This window comes from Heptranchias perlo, chromosome 6 (genome assembly GCF_035084215.1).
Source record: "Heptranchias perlo isolate sHepPer1 chromosome 6, sHepPer1.hap1, whole genome shotgun sequence".
In the NCBI taxonomy this organism is placed as follows: Eukaryota; Metazoa; Chordata; class Chondrichthyes; order Hexanchiformes; family Hexanchidae; genus Heptranchias; species Heptranchias perlo.
Genome location: NC_090330.1, coordinates 28,622,604 through 28,642,000, shown reverse-complemented (window position 1 = coordinate 28,642,000; position 19,397 = coordinate 28,622,604). Strand labels below are relative to the sequence as shown.

The window sequence follows — 19,397 nt, the reverse complement described above, 5'->3', positions numbered from 1 at the left end:
AACTTTGTCCAAAGTGACAGAGTGGCCTCCTGCAATGAGTGAGGGTCTCCCCCCGCCCCCCCCCACCTGTCAAATGGACCTTTGCAGCTGCCACAGGCTGATGGCTGCAACACGTCCATTTGAACTGGGAGTGTTTCCCCCAGTACGGGAAACAGTCTCAGTCAGTTGCAAAATCCCATCCCTGCTAAAATAACAGGTCAATCAGGTCTGTAAACAACCTGAAGTACTTGTTCAAGTACTTTAAGTGGCACCCCGCCGGCTTTAATTGCCGACGGGAGTCCCACATGCGGGGGCTGCGCGCACATGTGAGCGCGTCAGTGGAAAACCGGAAATGGGCGGGTTGGAGCCGGGCTCCCGGCCCACCCCGGGAATCCCCTATTTTCGCAGCCCCCTGCTACGAACGCACCTGATCGCGGGTGCGAAAATCTAGCCCATAATTTTTCCAGCAGTGCTGACTGGTTAGGCATCAGCAACAGAAACCCTGCTGACTTTTCCCTTCCCTGACCTGGGATTGAGGCCAATTGTAACACCCCTATTACTGCCTTGGCTGAGATTGGGGGTAAATTTTAACCAGCAGCCGGGAAGAGGGTGGTGGGGGCGGATTTCCTGATCTGAAGCCCCGAAATACGGGTTCCCGGATATCCGTACAATTTTGATGTAAGGACATCTTTCGTTTTTTTTGTAGGTTTCCCATTCAACAGGCCAGCCAGATTGACAGGCTGGCCATCAGTCGGACGGGAGAACAGCCAGGGAGCGGGTGCTAGCAGGCAAGTCTTAGATGGGCGAGGGGGCGGGGAGGGGGGTGTCGGGGTCGGGTATCGTCAGGGGAAGGTCGGAGTTAGAGATCGTCGGGGGTGGAGGGGCCGGGTTAGCTGATCGACGGGGGGAGGTCGGTGTCGGAGATAGTCGGTGGGGGGTGTCGGAGATCGTCGGGGGGGAGGGGTCGGAGATCGTCGGGGGGGAGGGGTCGGAGATCGTCGGGGGGGAGGGGTCGGAGATCGTCGGGGGGGAGGGGTCGGAGATCGTCGGGGGGGAGGGGTCGGAGATCGTCGGGGGGGAGGGGTCGGAGATCGTCGGGGGGGAGGGGTCGGAGATCGTCGGGGGGGAGGGGTCGGAGATCGTCGGGGGGAGGGGTCGGAGATCGTCGGGGGGGGGGGAGGGGTTCGGTCAATCGCGTGTGTGGGATCGTGGCAGGTAGGCTTGTTGAGCCTGGGGAAGGCACTCCGAGTCCTCTGGGTCCACAAGCAGTGCAATAAAGCCACTTACGTGCTGTTTTGGGCCTTCTCGCCTCCTCTCATGTGGCGTGAAGCAGAAGGCCGGGAATCCCAGCCCCCAGGAGTTAAAAATAAAAAAGCTGACAACATGGAGTCCTGCAGTCTCCTTAAAAGCTGTCAATGACCGACCTACCTCCGAAGAGCGGGTTCGTCTCCCGCCCCTCAACCCGCCTCCGGATTGGTCGCCTGCCCCTCGATCCACCTCCGTCAAAACCGGAAGTGGGCAGGTTGAAGGTAGGTTTTAGTTTTTTTACAATTTTTACCTTCCCAGCCACCCCCAATTCACCTGTTTGTGGGGTTAAAATTTACCCCCAGACAACTGAGTATGGTCCAGGGATCAGACGTATGACTCAGTGTCACACCATACAGCATATTTATGAACTGAGCCATCGGGTGAATCTACGCAAATTTCTAAAGTTCCTTTGTTTTCACATCATTCATAAAAAACAATGAACAGTATCTTAGCCCCATTTTTCCTCATCTGGTTGTATTTTAAAGAGAATGATTCTAATCATATGTACAACAGATGCTTTGGAATCTATATCGTAACCATGAATTCCTGTAGTGACGTAATGTTAATTATACACAAGGTGCAACCAGTGGTATTCTCCAGAAAAGTCATTATAATTGCGCATCAGTTACCATGGAATTACTGCAACATCAAAATACAGACCATAGTAGACTATTTGTGTAGAGAGGACCAAGCAACTAAGTAAATAGAGAGAGTGGGCTCGATTTTAGGGTCGGGTTTCCTGCGGGTTTCCAGCGGGGGGGGCCCCGAAAATCCCGATATGCGGTCACGTGACCGGATCGCGCCGCGATCCCGACCACTTCCGGGTTCCCCGATGACGTGCGGGGCTGCGTGCGTGACCTCCGCTGGTGGGAATCCCGCAGGCAATTAAAGCCAGCGGGGTTCCACTTGAGAGTACTTACCTTGCTTGTTGAGGTAAGTTAATGAGCTGAATCAGCTGTCAAAAGAGGAAGTGTGGGATTTTACCTGCATCGCAGAGTGTTTCACACACTGGGGGAAACAGTCTCCCTCCAACCAGGTGTGTTGCAGCCAGCAGCCTGTGGCAGGTGCCAAGGTGCACTCCACGGGGGAGAGCCCTCACCCACGCAGGAGGCCACCGCGGCACATAGGGCAACCCCTGCCCCCCACCACCCCCCGACAAGCCAGAGGACAGACCGACACGAAACCGCAGCCCCAGTCCGAGGAACCACCCACCTACCCTGCACAACCCCTCAGACCAACACCTGCCAGATGGGTGGTGCATGGACACCCTCGGAGGACAAACAGCATGACCAGCCCCAGCAGCCTCGCAGTCCACGCCGTCCACCGCAGAGACGTGGAGCCCCCCAACATGGTGTTGTTGCACGCCCACCTGCACAGCTAGAGGGAGGGCTACCGCAGAGAGAGACGCATCGCAGAGGGCACTACCCTCGCCACAGGGTCCACAGACCGAGGCACAGCTCCCTGGACCTCTCCGAGCAGCAGTGCACACGGAGGCGCAGATTCGCTCGACATGTAGTCGTCGAGATCTGCAGCCTCTTTCATGCCGAGCTGCTCCTGGCTGGCCCCAGCACCAACTGCCTACCTGTCGCTGTCAAAGTCACCACTGCCCTCCACAACCTCTCCTCCGCATCCTTCCAGGGTGCAGCCGGGTACACCTCGGATGTCTCTCAGTCGTCTGCGCAGAAGAGCCCTGCAAATACACCTGCACCTACTCTGCAGTAACACGATGGGTGGCATCAGTGGTGGGTCCTCATAGTGATACCCAGGAGCGGGCATTATTGGACACAACGGACAGGATTCGCGGAGACATGGCAGTGGTGGTGCCAATATAATGTGTGATGTTTGTTGCTCTGAAATTCAATATAGGTGACACCCATGGCAAACCCTCAGACACCCTTGTGCACCCCCTTCATGCTCACGACACGTTTGCCTTATGCTGCCTACTGCACATATGTGATGCATGCCCTGTGGCTGCAGCACAGGTGGTGGCAGGTTGAGTGAGGCTGGCCGTGAGGGAGATGCACGAGAGGGTGAGTATGGGATGGAGCCATGAGATTGTATGAGGATTGGGTTGCGTGTTAGTGGCAGGATGAGTACTGGCGAGGTGAGTAGGTGGAGGTAAGATGAGGATGGGGTTTGAGTGGGTATGAAGGGTGATGTGACAGTGTAGTGTTGGCGGTGCCGAAGGAGATGTGGGGTGGGGGCAGTGTTGTGGCAGACGGAGTGTAGGGGAAAGACTTTGTGTTCTCACTGTGGCTGACCTACTGCGGTCATTGCAGCGCCTCCTGCACTGTATGCAGGTGGGCCATATGTTGGTGGCGCAGGTGACCCCCTCTGCCACCTCGAGCCAGGCCTTCTTGGTGGCAGAGGCAGGCCACTTCCTCCCGCCCGCCGGGGGGAAGATCTCTGTCCTCCCCCTCCTCCTCACCCCATCTGATGATACCTGGGGTGAGGCATCATTAAACTGGGAGCAGCCTTCCCCCTGGGCTGCTCCATGCTGCAATTTGTTCCATTGGTTGCAGCATCTGTCAGTGGAGGACTGCCCCTTTAACTAGAGAGCCTCCAGCTGACAGATCGTACTGCGCATGCGCATGCGCAGCCCGCCCGACGCGCAGACCAGCGGCGCGGAACCCGGAGGAGCAGGTAATTGATTCCTATTAGTGTGTTGCCTGCTACGATCGCGCGGGCAACCCACTAATTTCGCCGAGCGTGTTAACCACGCTCCCGAAACCCAACCCGCCGGAAACCCGCAGGCCTGGTAAAATCGAGCCCAGTGTGTTATTATACAAAAACAGAGTACTAATACAACATATTTTATTTCACAGCTTTACTTGCATAATGTACAAAACTTTTTCTTTTTAAATTCGTGTAGTATAGGATTTGCTTTTAATTTAGTATAGGACTCATTTGTTTGAACAAATTTAATCCACTACACATTTTCCCATAGTACATGAAATATAATTTGTTACACTCAACGGGTACCGCACACACAATACCCTTTTCCTGTGGAGCAATTCATAATGTTCTTCACATTGATTTCAACAGGAAGGGAGGGGGGAAATATGAGTTTTAGATTAGGCTGTTTCTATGATGATTTGTACTCAACCAAGTTCCTAAAATAAAAACAAAATTAGAAAAATGTTTTGTGTAGCACATTTTCCATACAGTATGACAGACAAATCATTCGTGATGTTGAGTAGTCGTTCTGCAGCTTTTTCACTTGAGAAATATAGTGAGAATAATCCTTCCCTCATCATTATCCCAAAAAAATGTTCTTTCTGGCATTTTATAAATGAGAACCTGATTAATGGCATTATAACAACTTTTCCAAAATATACCCAGTCTGGGAGTGTTTTTACCTGACAGTGTTTTACATGAATGTGTTGAAACAAATGTAATCTCAGGGATCACTGCATTACAAAAGAATGTGTCTAATACCTGTAACATGATAGATTTCCAACAAATGGCTAGATCTTTACAGTAAAGCAAAAGCCATGAAAGGAACTTCAAATTGCTTCTCCTAAATATTTATTTGTTTTGGCGGTGGTCTGTGGTGGGGGGGGGGGGGGGGGTAAGAGAGGGAACTCAATTTAAAAAGTTTGTACTTAAAATATATAATTTATTTTTACTTGTATTTTTACCAAAAAAAGAATAGCAAGGTTGCATTTCTACCTTATTCAGAGAGTAATAGGAATGTGGAAGTATTTTTAAGGTTGTTCTGCATACTTTTTTCACTATGTTTAAATTTATCTAATGTTATTTTGCACTTCTTCAGCAGTCTGTTATTTTTGAATAGATTTTGTGTTGTTTTAAAACTATGGAGGAATGTCACTGTGCAAAGATTTAGAAATGTGAAATTAAAGGCAGTGCAATATTTTTTCAGTTTCCATGCTCTCTGCCAATCCAAATTATTCATACTTTGAACTTAAAGTGCAACATCTTTCAACATTTCCTGGTAATTCTGAAGGGCAAGGGAGAGACCCAGAAACAAAGGCTGAGTTATCAACCAGACTTTGTCTTTCAATGCCTTTGAAGTATGTATCCTGCTTAAGACACTTACTTTGCCAGGGAAGTCCCAGAGAATCTCAACTCTTGAATTCAGTTCTGCAGTCACTGTGCACTTGATAGCGAGTGATTTTCCACTCAGCATCTTGACTGGATTGGTCACATTGAGCTGTACATTGTTGATCCTGCTGACTAAATTTTAAAAAAAATTAAGATTGTAAAAAAAGTCAGACATCTGGATACTAGGCAGAGTATGCATTGCTTCACATTGTTCTATATACAAGCAAGTTTTATTCTATTATTTTATAAATTAACTGAATATGAATTACCCCAGTAACTTATGATATAGCACATTTACATGTTAAGCTGTGTTACACAATAGTTCTAACTTTGTTTAAATAGCAGATTTATGTATTTATCAATTGCAGAACTTGTGTCACCGCCACCCTAAAATTCCTAGCACCTCTCCTCCATTGCTGATTATATTCAATGGAGTTTCTCCCCACTACTCCAAGGGGTGTAACTGCTTCCTGGAACAAAGTGTCCAGATAACTCTCCCCCTCGCTGATGCATCGCAATGTCTGCAGCTCGGACTCCAGCCCAACAACTCTGAACCGAGGTTCCTCGAGCTGCAGATACTTACTGCAGATGTGGTTGCTCAGGATCTCGCTGGTCTTCACAAACTCACATATGCTGCAATTATGACACACCACCTGCCCTGCCATCCCAATCTAACCTTGTTTATTTAATTAGTTAAAGTTTTTATTCACTAGATTATTTTTAGTTTTATTAACTAATTAGTTTATCTAGTTTAAGTTATTAATGTAATAAAATAGCATTTTAAAGTTTCCCAGCTATTAGTTTAAACCAGAGAATGAGGAGAGACAATATAAACTAAATGGTACAATTTTAAAGGGGGTGCAGGAACAGAGAGAACTGCAGGTGTATGTACACAAATCTTTGAAGGTGGTAGGACTCGTTGGGCAGTGTCCTAGGCCCAGACATCTTCAACTGCTTCATCAATGACCTTCCCTCCACCATAAGGTCAGAAGTGGGGATGTTCACTGATGATTGCACAGTGTTCAGTTCCATTCGCAACCCCTCAGATAATGAAACAGTCCGTGCCCACATGCAGCAAGACCTGGACAACATCCAGGCTTGGGCTGATAAGTGGCAAGTAACATTCGCATCAGACAAGTGCCAGGCAATCACCATCTCTAACAAGAGAGAGTCTAACCAACTCCCCATGACATTCAATAGTATTACCATCGCCAAATCCCCCACCATCAACATCCTGGGGGGGTCACCACTGACCAGAAACTAAACGAGACCAGCCACATAAATACTGTGGCTACAAGAGCAGGTCAGAGACTGGGAATTCTGTATCGAGTGACTCACCTCCTGGCTCCCCAAAGCCTTTCCACCATCTACAAGGCACAAGTCAGGAGAGTGATGGAATACTTTCCACTTACCTGGATGAGTGCAGCTCCAACAACACAAGAAGCTCGACACCATCCAGGACAAAGCAGCCCACTTGATTAGCACCCCATTCACCACCTTAAACATTCACTCCCTTCACTATCAGCGCACCATCTACAAGATGCACTGCAGCAACTCGCCAAGGCTTCTTCAATAGCACCTCCCAAACCCGCGACCTCTACCACCTAGAAGGACAAGGACAGCAGGCACATGGGAACACCACCACCTGCAAGTTCCCCTCCAAGTCACACACCATCCTGATTTGGAAATATATCGCCGTTTCTTCATCATCGCTGGATCAAAATCCTGGAACTCCCTACCTAACAGCTGGGAGAACCTTCACCACACGGACTGCAGCAGTTCAAGAAGGCGGCTCACCACCACCTTCTCAAGGGCAATTAGGGATGGGCAATAAATGTTGGCCTTGCCAGCGACGCCCACATCCCATGAATGAATAAAAGAAAGGCTGTTAAAAAAGCATATGGGATCCTGGGCTTTATTAATGGAAGTATAGAGTACAAAAGCAAGGAAGTTATGCTAATCCTTTATAAAACACTCGTTAGGCCGCAGCTGGAGTAATGTATTCAATTCTGGGCACACACTTTCGGAAAGATGTTAAGGCCTTAGAGAGGGCGCAGAAGAGATTCACTAGAATGGTACCAGGAATGAGGGACTTCAGTTAAGTGGAGGGATTGGGGAAGCTGGGGTTGTTCTCCTTAGAACAGAGAAGGTTAAGGGAAGATTTGATAGAGGTTTTCAAAATCATGAATGGTTTTGACAGAGTAAATAAGGAGAAACTGTTTCCAGTGGCAAAAGGGTCGGTAACCAGAGGACACAGATTTAAGGTAATCGGCAAAGAACCAGAGGCAACATTAGGAAACATTTTTTTATGCAGCGAGTTGTCATGATCAGGAATGCACTGCCTGAAAGGATGGTGGAAGCAGATTCATTAGTAACTTTCAAAAGCGAAATGGATAAGTACTTGAAGGGAAATAATTTAGAGGGCTATGGGGAAAAGCAGGGGAATGGGACTAATTGGATAGCTCTTTCAAAGAACTGGCACATGCACAATGGGCTGAATGGCCTCCTCTTGTGCTGTACCTACTATGATATTGAACATTGTTCAGGCCGCCACAAGCCTTTACATCTGTTTTCTCTTATGCGCCTTAAGGAATAGACTGAATCAAAGCAACAGAATAGAGCATTTTTGCTCTATGTTATAAATTGGATAGCCAAGTGGTGAAGGATAGAATACTAGAGCCTGGTTTTCAATTGCTTCCAAGCTTTTATTCACAGAGAGCCACATTGGATCACTCCAGACACGGACTGCAGCGGTTCAAGAAGGCGGCTCACCACCACCTTCTCAAGGGCAATTAGGGATGGGCAATAAATGCTGGCCTTGCCAACGACGTCCACATCCCATGAACAAATATTTAAAAAATCAGCTCTCTTATAAATGGATACAAGAGCGTTCCCAATTGATACGCACCACCTAAATGCAATTAACACTAATTGATATGAATCACATGGATACAATTAACACTCTGCATATAGCAACAGTAAAGGTTTATTCAAATATATTGATTAATATATCCACTTTACAATTCTGCAATGATACAAAATGATACAAAACAAGCAAATGTCTTAAGACTGCAATCTTCATTCTTGGACTGCATCCACAATGGTAAAGAGAGATCAGGTGAGACTGCCCAGCCCACTATGCTTTAATTTTGTAAAAAATGGATTAGTCGCATGCTTTTTTGGGGATTCCCCTAAATGACAGCTCCAATCTAAAAGGCACTATTAGTGACTACATTTATTAAACTAATTTTTATTCCAAATCTTAGCTAAAAGATCATTTTTAAATGGGAGAATGTTTTGATAGAGTATTGTGGGCTGCCATATAGGCTTATTATGGAGTATTCCTTTAACACACACAGTTGTAAATACTAGTTTACTGAAACACCACAAGTAATGACATCTATGCTGACATTAATTCCTCTCAATCACACTGTGGAATGACTCCAAGCTAGTGACATCATTAATACTCAATATTTAACGCAAAATATTCTAAGGAAATTGACAAAATGGACAGAAAAACAAAAAGGTATTAAAATTAAACATATTTTTGTAATTCATCTTTGAAAGGGGAATTATTTTTAAAAATTAAGATTTCTACTTCAAATCAAAATTCAAAAAGATACATTTTCTTGCAGTGTATAGAGTATAGATATGTCTCACAATGAAAAAGCATGTTTACTAGTCCGTATTGGAATTAAGAGTGAAACAAACTGCCTCATGAATTTGCTACTCAAATATAAATATATACAAGATTTATAATTATTGCACATCTAAGTGAAAAGCAGTACAAGAACATACTGTAGAGATGCATATTTTTTTCTCACCAGCAACAGACTGTGAGAAAATCAGAGGGTGAGTCAATTGGTAAGCTGTTGCTAACCTTTGAGCAACTGGTTACAGTGACAGAACCTGACAGGAGACCGTCTCAGCCTCTAGACCGATGCATGACCGGAGTGGGGCGGGGGGGGGGGGGGGGGGGGCGCGAAGCGGGTAGGTGAGCATACTTATTTTTTAAAAATCAGCATTAGAAATTCACAACCAGTCAGTACCATAAATATGGTCTGAGAGAAATCATGCGTATTTTAAAAGTTATAAGGGCTGGGCTAAATATGGCTTCACAACAACTAGAAGGTAGTGCTATAAGATCAACTTAAACAGAATGAGCTGCTGGAGAGATTTGAAATAAAAATAGTTCTCCAATGTAGAAACTGCAGCCACTAATTTGCTCTTAGCTTCTGCTTACTGTCAATCCCATGGGCTACAAATTCATAGTCATCATACAAAAAGATGTTTTTGTGTTTCTGCTGACTCATCATTATGATGTTTTAAGTCATAATTATACTGTAGAGCCACAGTAAGCTGCAGAGTCATACTCCAGCATGAGTGGCCGTCTTTAGGTCAGAACACTAAGACGGGAAAGACAGGAAAAAGAAAAGCACCAACTTAAGGCATGACAGGCATTGAAACGGTATTCACAATAATATTCTGAAGATTAATGTTAAATAAATTACCTCAGAAAGATCTCCAACACTTGAGAGTCATTAAAACTGAGTGTAAGAATGCTACTTTCTGCCTCTGAAAGCTAATATTTGTATAAAATGTTTGGCAAATATATAACCTTAATTAACAGGTCAGATGCACTTTAAAGAATGAAATTAATTAATTCTAAAAATATTCAAATTCTTACAAGCATAGAACTGAAATGTTTACAAATCTAACTGTTCCAGTGATGGCCCAGTGATGTCCTGCACAGCAGACCAGTGCTGCAACATTCTGAGTGGTGTGATTTATGCAAGGCAACCTTAGTTATGATGTCAGTGTAGGCCTTCCAAATTGAAATGCTGAAAGGGTGAGATGAAGTAAGGTGAGAGGAGGTTCGTGAGGAGCATAGATTTGCTGGCCCGAATGGCCTATTGCTGTGCTGTAAATACTATGTATTATTATGGAAAATCTGAGGTAAATTTTATGAATGTGAATACACAGCCAAGCATCGAAGGTGCCAGGTACAGTCAAATTGGCCAGGAATTCATTGTCTGCTTTGGGTCCCCGAAAGCTTTGGAGCATCACAAATGTTTGAAACAAAATATACCAATGCTCTAAATAGTCAGATGAATGTAGAAAAAAAATAGACTGGTTATTCAGAAATCACAGTTTTGAGGGTGTCATTCCTAAAAATGAGGGTAAACTGGAAGGTCTGTTAGGAAGAGGCGATAAGCAGAGATGATGGGAAATAAAGTGATCAAGTCAACCAATCTGATCCTGAGCACCTACTCCTGGGTAATTCAAGAGCAGTACAGTAGAAGCCAAAAATCAAATCTTATCAGCTAGTGAGTGGCATGAACCCTGGCATGGGGGGAGTAAGAGAGGGAAGGGGGAAAATATCAGAAAGGAGGAGAGACATGTTACATGTCTTAAAAAACTTAAATGTAGGATTTGAATATCATTCACACAGCATATCACTACAAGGTATCTAGCGCACAAACATCATTACTTGTGATTCAGTCGTCAGCCTGGCGAAGAATTGTTCAGTGGATATGAAAATACAATAAAATGAATATACACAGACCAGTTATAAAAATGGCAAATAAAAAAAGGAAGTGCAGCTACAAACCTGGTCTGTGAGTTAAATAATAAGAATGAAAAGTCTTCCCATTCACAGTAGTTTCGCACATCAGCAGACCAATAAATTTGTACGTGGGTCTGGGAATGACAAAGCCTCGTTTGCTGTCCCACATAACCTCCTTTCCATCAATTGTAAAGGATAAGGAATGCTAAAAGTACAAAGACAGAAGTTATGTTACTACAGTGAATCACCTCAGGGTGGGAAGAAATTGATAAGAGCATTTCTGTAGAAATGGGAAGGTGATTAAAATATGGCCTCAAATTTCATTAATTGCTGGGAAAAAAAAGCCAAAAGTTTCAAACAATACACCAGATTATGTCTACATTAGCAAGCCTATTTAAATAACTTTCCACTCCTTTTAATTTATGGATGTCTACTAATACAACATGGCATTTATCCACAGTCAGGGTAGTCACTATTTGAAAAAAACTTTCAGCATTGAGAAATCGCAAAGATTTATCTGAAGAGGAAGATTTTGCACTTTTGTTTAACCCATTCCCCTCTCAGGCCTTTTCCATCTCAGTTTGTTCCCCCTAATATAACCTTTTACTAACTTACAAGTTGATCATTTTGCAGAAGATTAATGGTTTCTATTACAGTACAGATTTTTTGAAATATATTAAAGAGGAGGTATAATTTTCTGAGACATAAATTAGTAAAAAAAATACAAAATGATTATATTTGTGTATGGTGTGCCTCAAAGCATAATAAATACACTAGAATAGTAGTCTTGTTTCCTGTTAGACTAGTGTTTGTCTCTGATTGTTTGCTATAGATCAGTTCAATTCTAACATCAGTGGATCAAAAACTGCTGAGCTCAATTCTTTTGTATAGAGTACAAATGCACCTCTTACATTTAATTTTTTTTTGTTAATTGTTTTAAGCCATTTCATATTGAGTGTAAATTCCCTTTTTTAGTTTTTTGCCATCTAACATCTGCAATTAAAATTATACCTCCTATAATATCCAATTTCACCCATCGTATCTACATTTTCATCTTTTCTCCTTCCATGTTAATAAATGCCACACATTCTGTTCCTCATCCAGCTAGTTTCAGTTCCCACAGGTTCGCCTCTAATAAAGGTTGAAATGTCATCTAATTATTTTCTTTATTAGAGCATTGAAATTGTAGAATATTTCTCAAGCCACAATAGTCTCTGAATATACTGAGAAATTTTAGTTGCTTGTAACCGCTCTTTACTGCGACACACATTGGGCCTGATTTTAGCAGGCCTGCGGGTTTCCGGCGGGTTGGGTTTCGAGCGTGGTCAACACGCTCGGAGAAATTAGTGGGTTGCCCGCGCGATCGTAGCAGGCAACACACTAATAGGAATCAATTACCTGCTCCTCCGTGGTCCGCGGCGCTGGCCTGCGCGTCAGCGGGCTGCGCATGCGCAGTACGATCTGTCAGCTGGAGGCTCTCTAGTTAAAGGGGCAGTCCTCCACTGACAGATGCTGCAACCAATGGAACAAATTGCAGCATGGAGCAGCCCAGGGGGAAGGCTGCTCCCAGTTTAATGATGCCTCACCCCAGGTATCATCAGATGGGGTGAGGAGGAGGGGGAGGACACAGATCTTCCACCCGGCGGTCGGGAGGAAGCGGCCTGCCTCTGCCACCAAGAAGGCCTGGCTCGAGGTGGCAGAGGGGGTCACCTGCGCCACCAACATATGGCCCACCTGCATACAGTGCAGGAGGCGCTTCAATGACCGCAGTAGGTCAGCCACAGTGAGAACACGAAGTCTTTCCCCTACACTCCGTCTGCCACATCACTGCCCCCACCCCACATCTCCTTCGGCACTGCCAACACTACTCTGTCACATCACCCTTCATACCCACTCAAACCCCATCCTCATCTTACCTCCACCTACTCACCTCGCCAGTACTCATCCTGCCACTAACACGCAACCCAATCCTCATACAATCTCATTGCTCCATCCCATACTCACCCTCTCGTGCATCTCCCTCACGGCCAGCCTCACTCAACCTGCCACCACCTGTGCTGCAGCCACAGGGCATGCATCACATATGTGCAGTAGGCAGCGTAAGGCAAACGTGTTGTGAGCATGAAGGGGGTGCACAAGGGTGTCTGTGGGTTTGTCATGGGTGTTACCTATATTGAATTTCAGAGCAACAAACAGCACACATTATATTGACACCACCACTGCCACGTCTCCGCGAATCCTGTCCGCTGTGTCCAATAATGCCCGCTCCTGGGTATCACTATGAGGACCCACCACTGATGCCACCCATCGTGTTACTGCAGAGTAGGTGCAGGTGTATTTGCAGGGCTCGTCCGCGCAGACGACTGAGAGGCATCGGCGGTGTAGCCGGCTGCACCCTGGAAGGATGCGGAGGAGAAGGTGTGGAGGGCAGTGGTGACTTTGACAGCGACAGGTAAGCAGTTGGTGCTGGGGTCAGCCAGGAGCAGCTCGGCATGAAAGAGCCTGCAGATCTCCATGACTACATGTCGAGCGAATCTGCGCCTCCCTGTGCACTGCTGCTCGGAGAGGTCCGGCGAGCTGCGCCTCAGTCTGTGGACCCTGTGGCGAGGGTAGTGCCCTCTGCGATGCGTCTCTCTCTGCGGTAGCCCTCCCTCCTGCTGTGCAGGTGGGCGTGCAACAACACCGTGTTGGGGGGCTCCACGTCTCTGCGGCGGACGGCGTGGACTGCGAGGCTGCTGGGGCTGGTCATTTTGTTCGTCCTCCGAGGGTGTCCACACACCACCCATCTGGCAGGTGTTGGTCTGAGGGGTTGTGCAGGGTAGGTGGGTGGTTCCTCGGACTGGGGCTGCGGTTTCGTGTCGGTCTGTCCTCTGGCTTGGCGGGGGGTGGTGGGGGGCAGGGGTTGCCCTACGTGACGGGGTGGCCTCCTGCGTGGGTGAGGGCTCTCCCCCGTGGGGTGCACCTTGGCACCTGCCACAGGCTGCTGGCTGCAACACGCTTGGTTGGAGAGAGACTGTTTCACCCAGTGTGGGAAACTCACTGCCTTGAACCTAAAATCCCACACTTCCTCTTTTGACAGCTGATTCAGCTCATTAACTGACCTCAACAAGCAAGGTAAGTACTCTCAAGTGGAACCCCGCTGGCTTTAATTGCCTGCGGGATTCCCACCAGCGGGGCTTGCGCGCGCAGCCCCGCACGTCAGCGCGGTACCCGGAAGTGGCCGGGATTTCGTCGTGATCCGGTCACGTGACCGGATATCGGGATTTTCGGGGCCCCCCCGCCGGAAACCCGACGCCAAAATCGAGCCCATTGTGTCCCAAGTGGTCAATGTGACCTTGGGTTTTCCTCATGTTATATGATTGGAGATTGGATTGTGGCTGTAAGGAATGGAAACTTAAGTTAGCAAGGTTAGTACTTTGGGGTTGATATTTTACTTTATATAAATCACCATAGAATGTATTAAAACATTTTGGTGTGCTTTAACACTAACACATTACAGGTGAGTCTAAAATTCTAAGTTATGTTATAACTAATTATTTCCACATTAACTGCATTAGAATTTAATTTTAAAATATCCAGCATTTTAATGAAAGGATCTTTAAAATTATGTTTCATTCAACTAAGTTCATGGCAACATTCTGCTAAACAACTTTCTCCTCTGTACAATGAGCCCTAAACACAATGTGTAAATTCATTCTACAATGAAGCTATTTGCTGGGAGACTGAAAGAGAGATGCACTTTTAAGAACATTTGGTGGGCCTCACCTAGCATATTTAACTTGGATGATAAGCAGATGATTCAGCTCTAGAGCCTGGTAAACATCTTATTACAATCAGAATCCTTGCTGACCACACTCATTCAGCACACAGTACCTTCTCCCACAAAGCAATCTTTATACCTGTAATCTATGGAGCTGAGCTACCACAAATAAAATGCTCACTTCAGGACTTTCTGATCACAGGGCTGGAGTCCTAAGGCTATTTGATATGGCAATCTGTCAACAACACTTGAGAACAGATGAAAGATATCTCGCTAGGGGGAAAAGGTTAAATGGAGGAGTTTCACAGTTGCAAAATATATCACCTGAAGGGCCTGGGGACTGAGATGGAGTTCCTTAGCTTGCACCCCACAGCCTGCCCCGAGCAACAAGTACAGATTCTATTAGCAATAGAAGTTAATATCACATCCACTCTCACTTTCAGTTGAAGAACACTGCATGGAGGCCAAATTCCAAGGGGACAAAAACCATAAAAATTTGCAAAAACATCAGTACTTCTGCCACTATGGAGAGCTGCCTTGGTCAGTTACTGCTATATGGACTGCTATACTACAGTAGCCAGGTTTATCTCAGGGAGAGGAAAATATATAGTCATCCCAGTTCTGTTAGCTGAGCAGGGACTAGCATTAAAAAGGGGCTATAGAAAAGTCTATGCTACAGAGAATTCCACCCTCTCAGCGGAAGGCAGTTACATTGTGGTGAGCAGCTCTCAAGGGAAGAAAGGGGCAAAAAAAAACAAAGATAAAAATAAAGCAATTCCTATAGATTACACTTTGCCAACTAAGTGCTTTGATGCAAAAGGAAAAAACAATATGAAACAAATGTAATTGCATAGACTTCTCATGTTTTTTCAGTAAAGAGTTCTACAGGGTGGGACAGGAGAGATGCCTCGAATAGGATGTAATAAACATGACTATGGGCCTATCTCACTGACTTCCTGTCAACACAGGATACAGACCTACTGTCTCTGCTCTGCGCTGCCAACTTAGGTATTATATGGAAACTCCTGCTTGTGGAATACACCACTTAATGGGAAATATTTTCTTCCTACTACCCAGACTGTGAAGTATGCTTTGGAAATATACATTGGCAAGTAGAGCATCAGGAATTATTATTTGTATATTTACACCTACAAAAAAAAGCAGTGAAATGAAATGTACTTTGGGACACTTTAAGATTGCTGCAGTTTAAGTGACTTGTAGGAAAGTGACAAAAATTGCAGAGTAAACTATGATACTTGGACCACCATAAACCTGGCAATAAATAATTATGTAGAAATTAATCACACTGAATAAGTTAGAAATGTTTAAGATTACTGGCCTGTGTTAACACTTTTCATTCAACTTTGTTTAATACAGTCAGGACTAAATAACTGGATCAAAAAACATTTGCATTTTTATTGATATATGTAAATCTTTTAAAATTTATATTAATGTTATTCTATATTTGTATTTATTTAATTTCTTTTCTCATTTTCCTAATTTTTTTTCTGGTGTTCGTACCTATTTTTTTTCCTCATTATATAGGTGTTTGCCCACATAACTAGAGTCATTACATTTCAAAATAATTCACTGTATGAGAAGCACTTCAAGCTGTTTGAGGGATGTGATAAAATGCTATATAAATGCAAGTTTTTTCTTTTTCTTTAAGTTAATTATATCTTACTTGGTAGAAGTTTCTTAATCTGATTTCTTTCTCACTTTAGTATTTTTCTGCACTCATTTTTTTTTTGCTTTAAAGCTCCAGGTGGCAGTAAAAACAATTGATTTCTGTCCCAACAGTAGTAGAGGCAGGGAAATAACCACAGAAGGGAGTGAAAAAAAGAGGGACGAGCGATCATGAAATATCCATTGGATGCAGTCCTGCTCCTTCCTTAAGATGCCAAACTGCATGGCAAGCATTACATAGTACATGCACTCTCCTACTTTCTCCTGATCTCCCAAGATCCACCTGGTCTTATCCACCTCAGAAGGATGAAAGGCTGAGTGAACCTTGCTAGGATTTGAACCCAAGATCTTTTGGCCCCAGTGCAGCACTGAAATCACTGACTTAGCCAACCTCAGTAGAGGAATCACAGGTCAAGGTTAGTGGACTTATAAGAGAAGATTGAAGGAATAGCAGTAGAAATTAAGAATCAACAGGAATGGGGGTAGGAAGGAGCATTTCAAAATGTATTGACTGAGGAGAAAGCTTAGGGCTACAGTTGTTCCAAGTGGTCCTACATCCAACCCAATGCTATATTTACATATCCTGGCAATAGACTGTGGCAGAAAGTTTTCACAATACAAGCCCATCTGCCCAGAATTGCAAGCACTGTAGGTGCCCACAGCTGGTTAAAGCTACAAAAAGCTCTAATGAGAAGGTGTGAAGACCAGCACAGACCTCCTAGACTATTACTAAAAACCACTTCTTAGATCTTGGAGGGAATATTTTTAACAAAAATCTTTAAAATTAAAGTTTACATTTTTTCAGATTAATCAGAGACTACTATGAATAAAAAAAAGTCATCTACATTTCTTACACAAATTTTACTTTAAGTATTCCACATCAAACAGTACACAGATTTTATTGTAGATGACATTTGATAGAGAATAAGAGTGCATTTTAAAAGCTGTAAAGACAAATCAATACTCAAAAAATTTAATGATCATCTGAAAGCAGAATGTGATTTTTGAATTGAATAGAAGTTGGTAGACCAGCACGATTAGTCTATAAAGCTGAATGCAACCAAACTGAATGAGTAAAATTTGTTATCGTTTTCAGAATTATTGCTGATATATTTGTTTGCAATTTGGCTTACAGCCCCATTGTATATTTATTCTGAATTCTTCAAATGCCAAGCAGTTTAATCAGTTCGATAAATAAACAATCGTTATCAGCATCAGTTACTATGGATTCAGAGAACAACTCATGGAACTAATTCTTGAAGCAGCGAAGTGCTACTAGTTGTTAGTATTACTCTGTAGATACCCCATTCAACCTACCATTTTCAAAGTGACAGTGAGATCTGGGGCTGTGATCCTGCATGGAATAAGTAGCCTCTTTCCTTCGGTCATGTACACAACTTCGGGTACATCTGTGTGTTGCTCCACAAAGGGATTGTGTTTGTCTGAAACGGAATCAACATTTTTAGTCAGTTAAAATGTAAGGAATAAGATAATTCCTTCTGTGGTGCAGAATGATGCCAGCACAAAGACAGAATCAAGTCAGAGTTCATCTAAGTCATGCATGAAAGTATATACAACCTGAAGTTACAGAACTGCACAGACAATCAGAATTGTGTCAGTGTTTTTCACTAAAAATGGCAGTTGTCTTTAAAACAGTCTGTGATTGCAACATAACCATTTTACAGATATATTGGGAGTTATTTTAACCCCCAAGAACGGGTGGGTTGAGGGCGGATGGACAGTAAAAATAGTTGATTTTTGGAGCGGGACCACATCCCGGCTCCAATGTGCCTACTTCCGGGTCTAACCCAGCCACGTTTGGATGCGTGCGTGCAACAGAAACCCAGAAGTCCCGTCCCCATTTATAGCCAGCGGACCAATACTTAAAGGAGCAATGTACCTCATTGTGATAGTTGAGGCACTTAATTTTTGTGTAATAGAAACGTCAAACAAATTTAACCTTACCTGTTCGGGTTTCCCATCGCTTCTGATTCATGACAGGTGAAAGCAGGTGGGAAGGGCCTGATTGATGAGGTGAGTGCTTTTATTGTACTGCTTGTGGGCCTTGAGGAGCAGGAGTGCTTCATCCAGGCCCAACAAGCTCACGTGGCATAATTGGACTCCAGCGATAGGCAGTCACCCCCACCCCCCGCGGTGGTCGACCCCTCCCGATCTTCTCCAAGGCCTACCCGATGTCGTCCACATTCTCCCACCTCCCCCACCCCTCCGATTTCTTCCACGGCCACGATCTCTCTCTCCCTCTCTCCCCCCTCTCCGATTCGTGGCTCCATTCTCTTCCGACAAGCAGCCAGCCAGTCAATCTGAGTGCCAGCTTTGCTTAGTTGGCAGCAATCGCATCTCAAGATTGTGGGTTCAAGCGCTATCTTGGCACTGTTCAAAGAAGGATAAGGAGTTCTCCTGGTGTCCTAGCCAACATTGTTTCCTTGTCCAACAAAAAATAGATTTACTGGTCTTTCTTGTCATTGCTGTTTGGTGGACCTTGCTGTGAAAAAATGGCGATTGTGTTCACCTATGTAACAATAGTGACTGCACTTCCTTCAAAGTAATTCATTGTATGTGAAATGCTTTAGGATGTTTCTGAGAGACAACATACATGCAATGCTTTCAAACTAATTTCAAATAGACAAACTCTTTAAATATTATACTGCGCTATCACACAAATAACAGAACATGTCCTCATTATAAAGGTCAGCACTAGATGGGTGAACAAATCTATTTTTTTTAAATATAAATTTTTTATTTAAAACTTTGAGGTAAACAAAATAGCTCTACAAAGTCTAGATTAATTTTATGATTATACAAGGTTGATGAGAAGTAATGTCATATATCCAGTGAAGCATCTCACACATCAACTGTAATTGAACAGTGGGCAGCCTTTAAAGAGGGGATGATTTGAGTACAGACAAGGTACATTCCAACGGGGGAGAAAGGTAGGGCAACTAAAGCCAGAGCTCCCTGGATGACGAAGGAGATAGAGAATAAGTTGAAGCAGAAAAAAGCGACATATGACAG

At 44.4% G+C, this 19,397-nt stretch overlaps 1 protein-coding gene across 2 annotated transcripts in view; it reads right to left on the bottom strand.

Moving 5' to 3' along the window:
• The window catches only part of flt1 (fms related receptor tyrosine kinase 1), a 206,344-nt gene that overhangs the window by 145,057 nt on the left and 41,890 nt on the right, over positions 1 to 19,397 (bottom strand). For both annotated transcript variants that reach the window (XM_067986006.1, XM_067986004.1), the window contains exons 4-6: positions 17,682 to 17,806; positions 10,964 to 11,123; positions 5,348 to 5,484 (exon numbers count right to left, since the gene is read on the bottom strand). In XM_067986006.1, the coding sequence (XP_067842107.1) occupies positions 5,348 to 5,484; positions 10,964 to 11,123; positions 17,682 to 17,806 (422 nt within the window). The remainder of the gene's footprint in view (positions 1 to 5,347; positions 5,485 to 10,963; positions 11,124 to 17,681; positions 17,807 to 19,397) is intronic.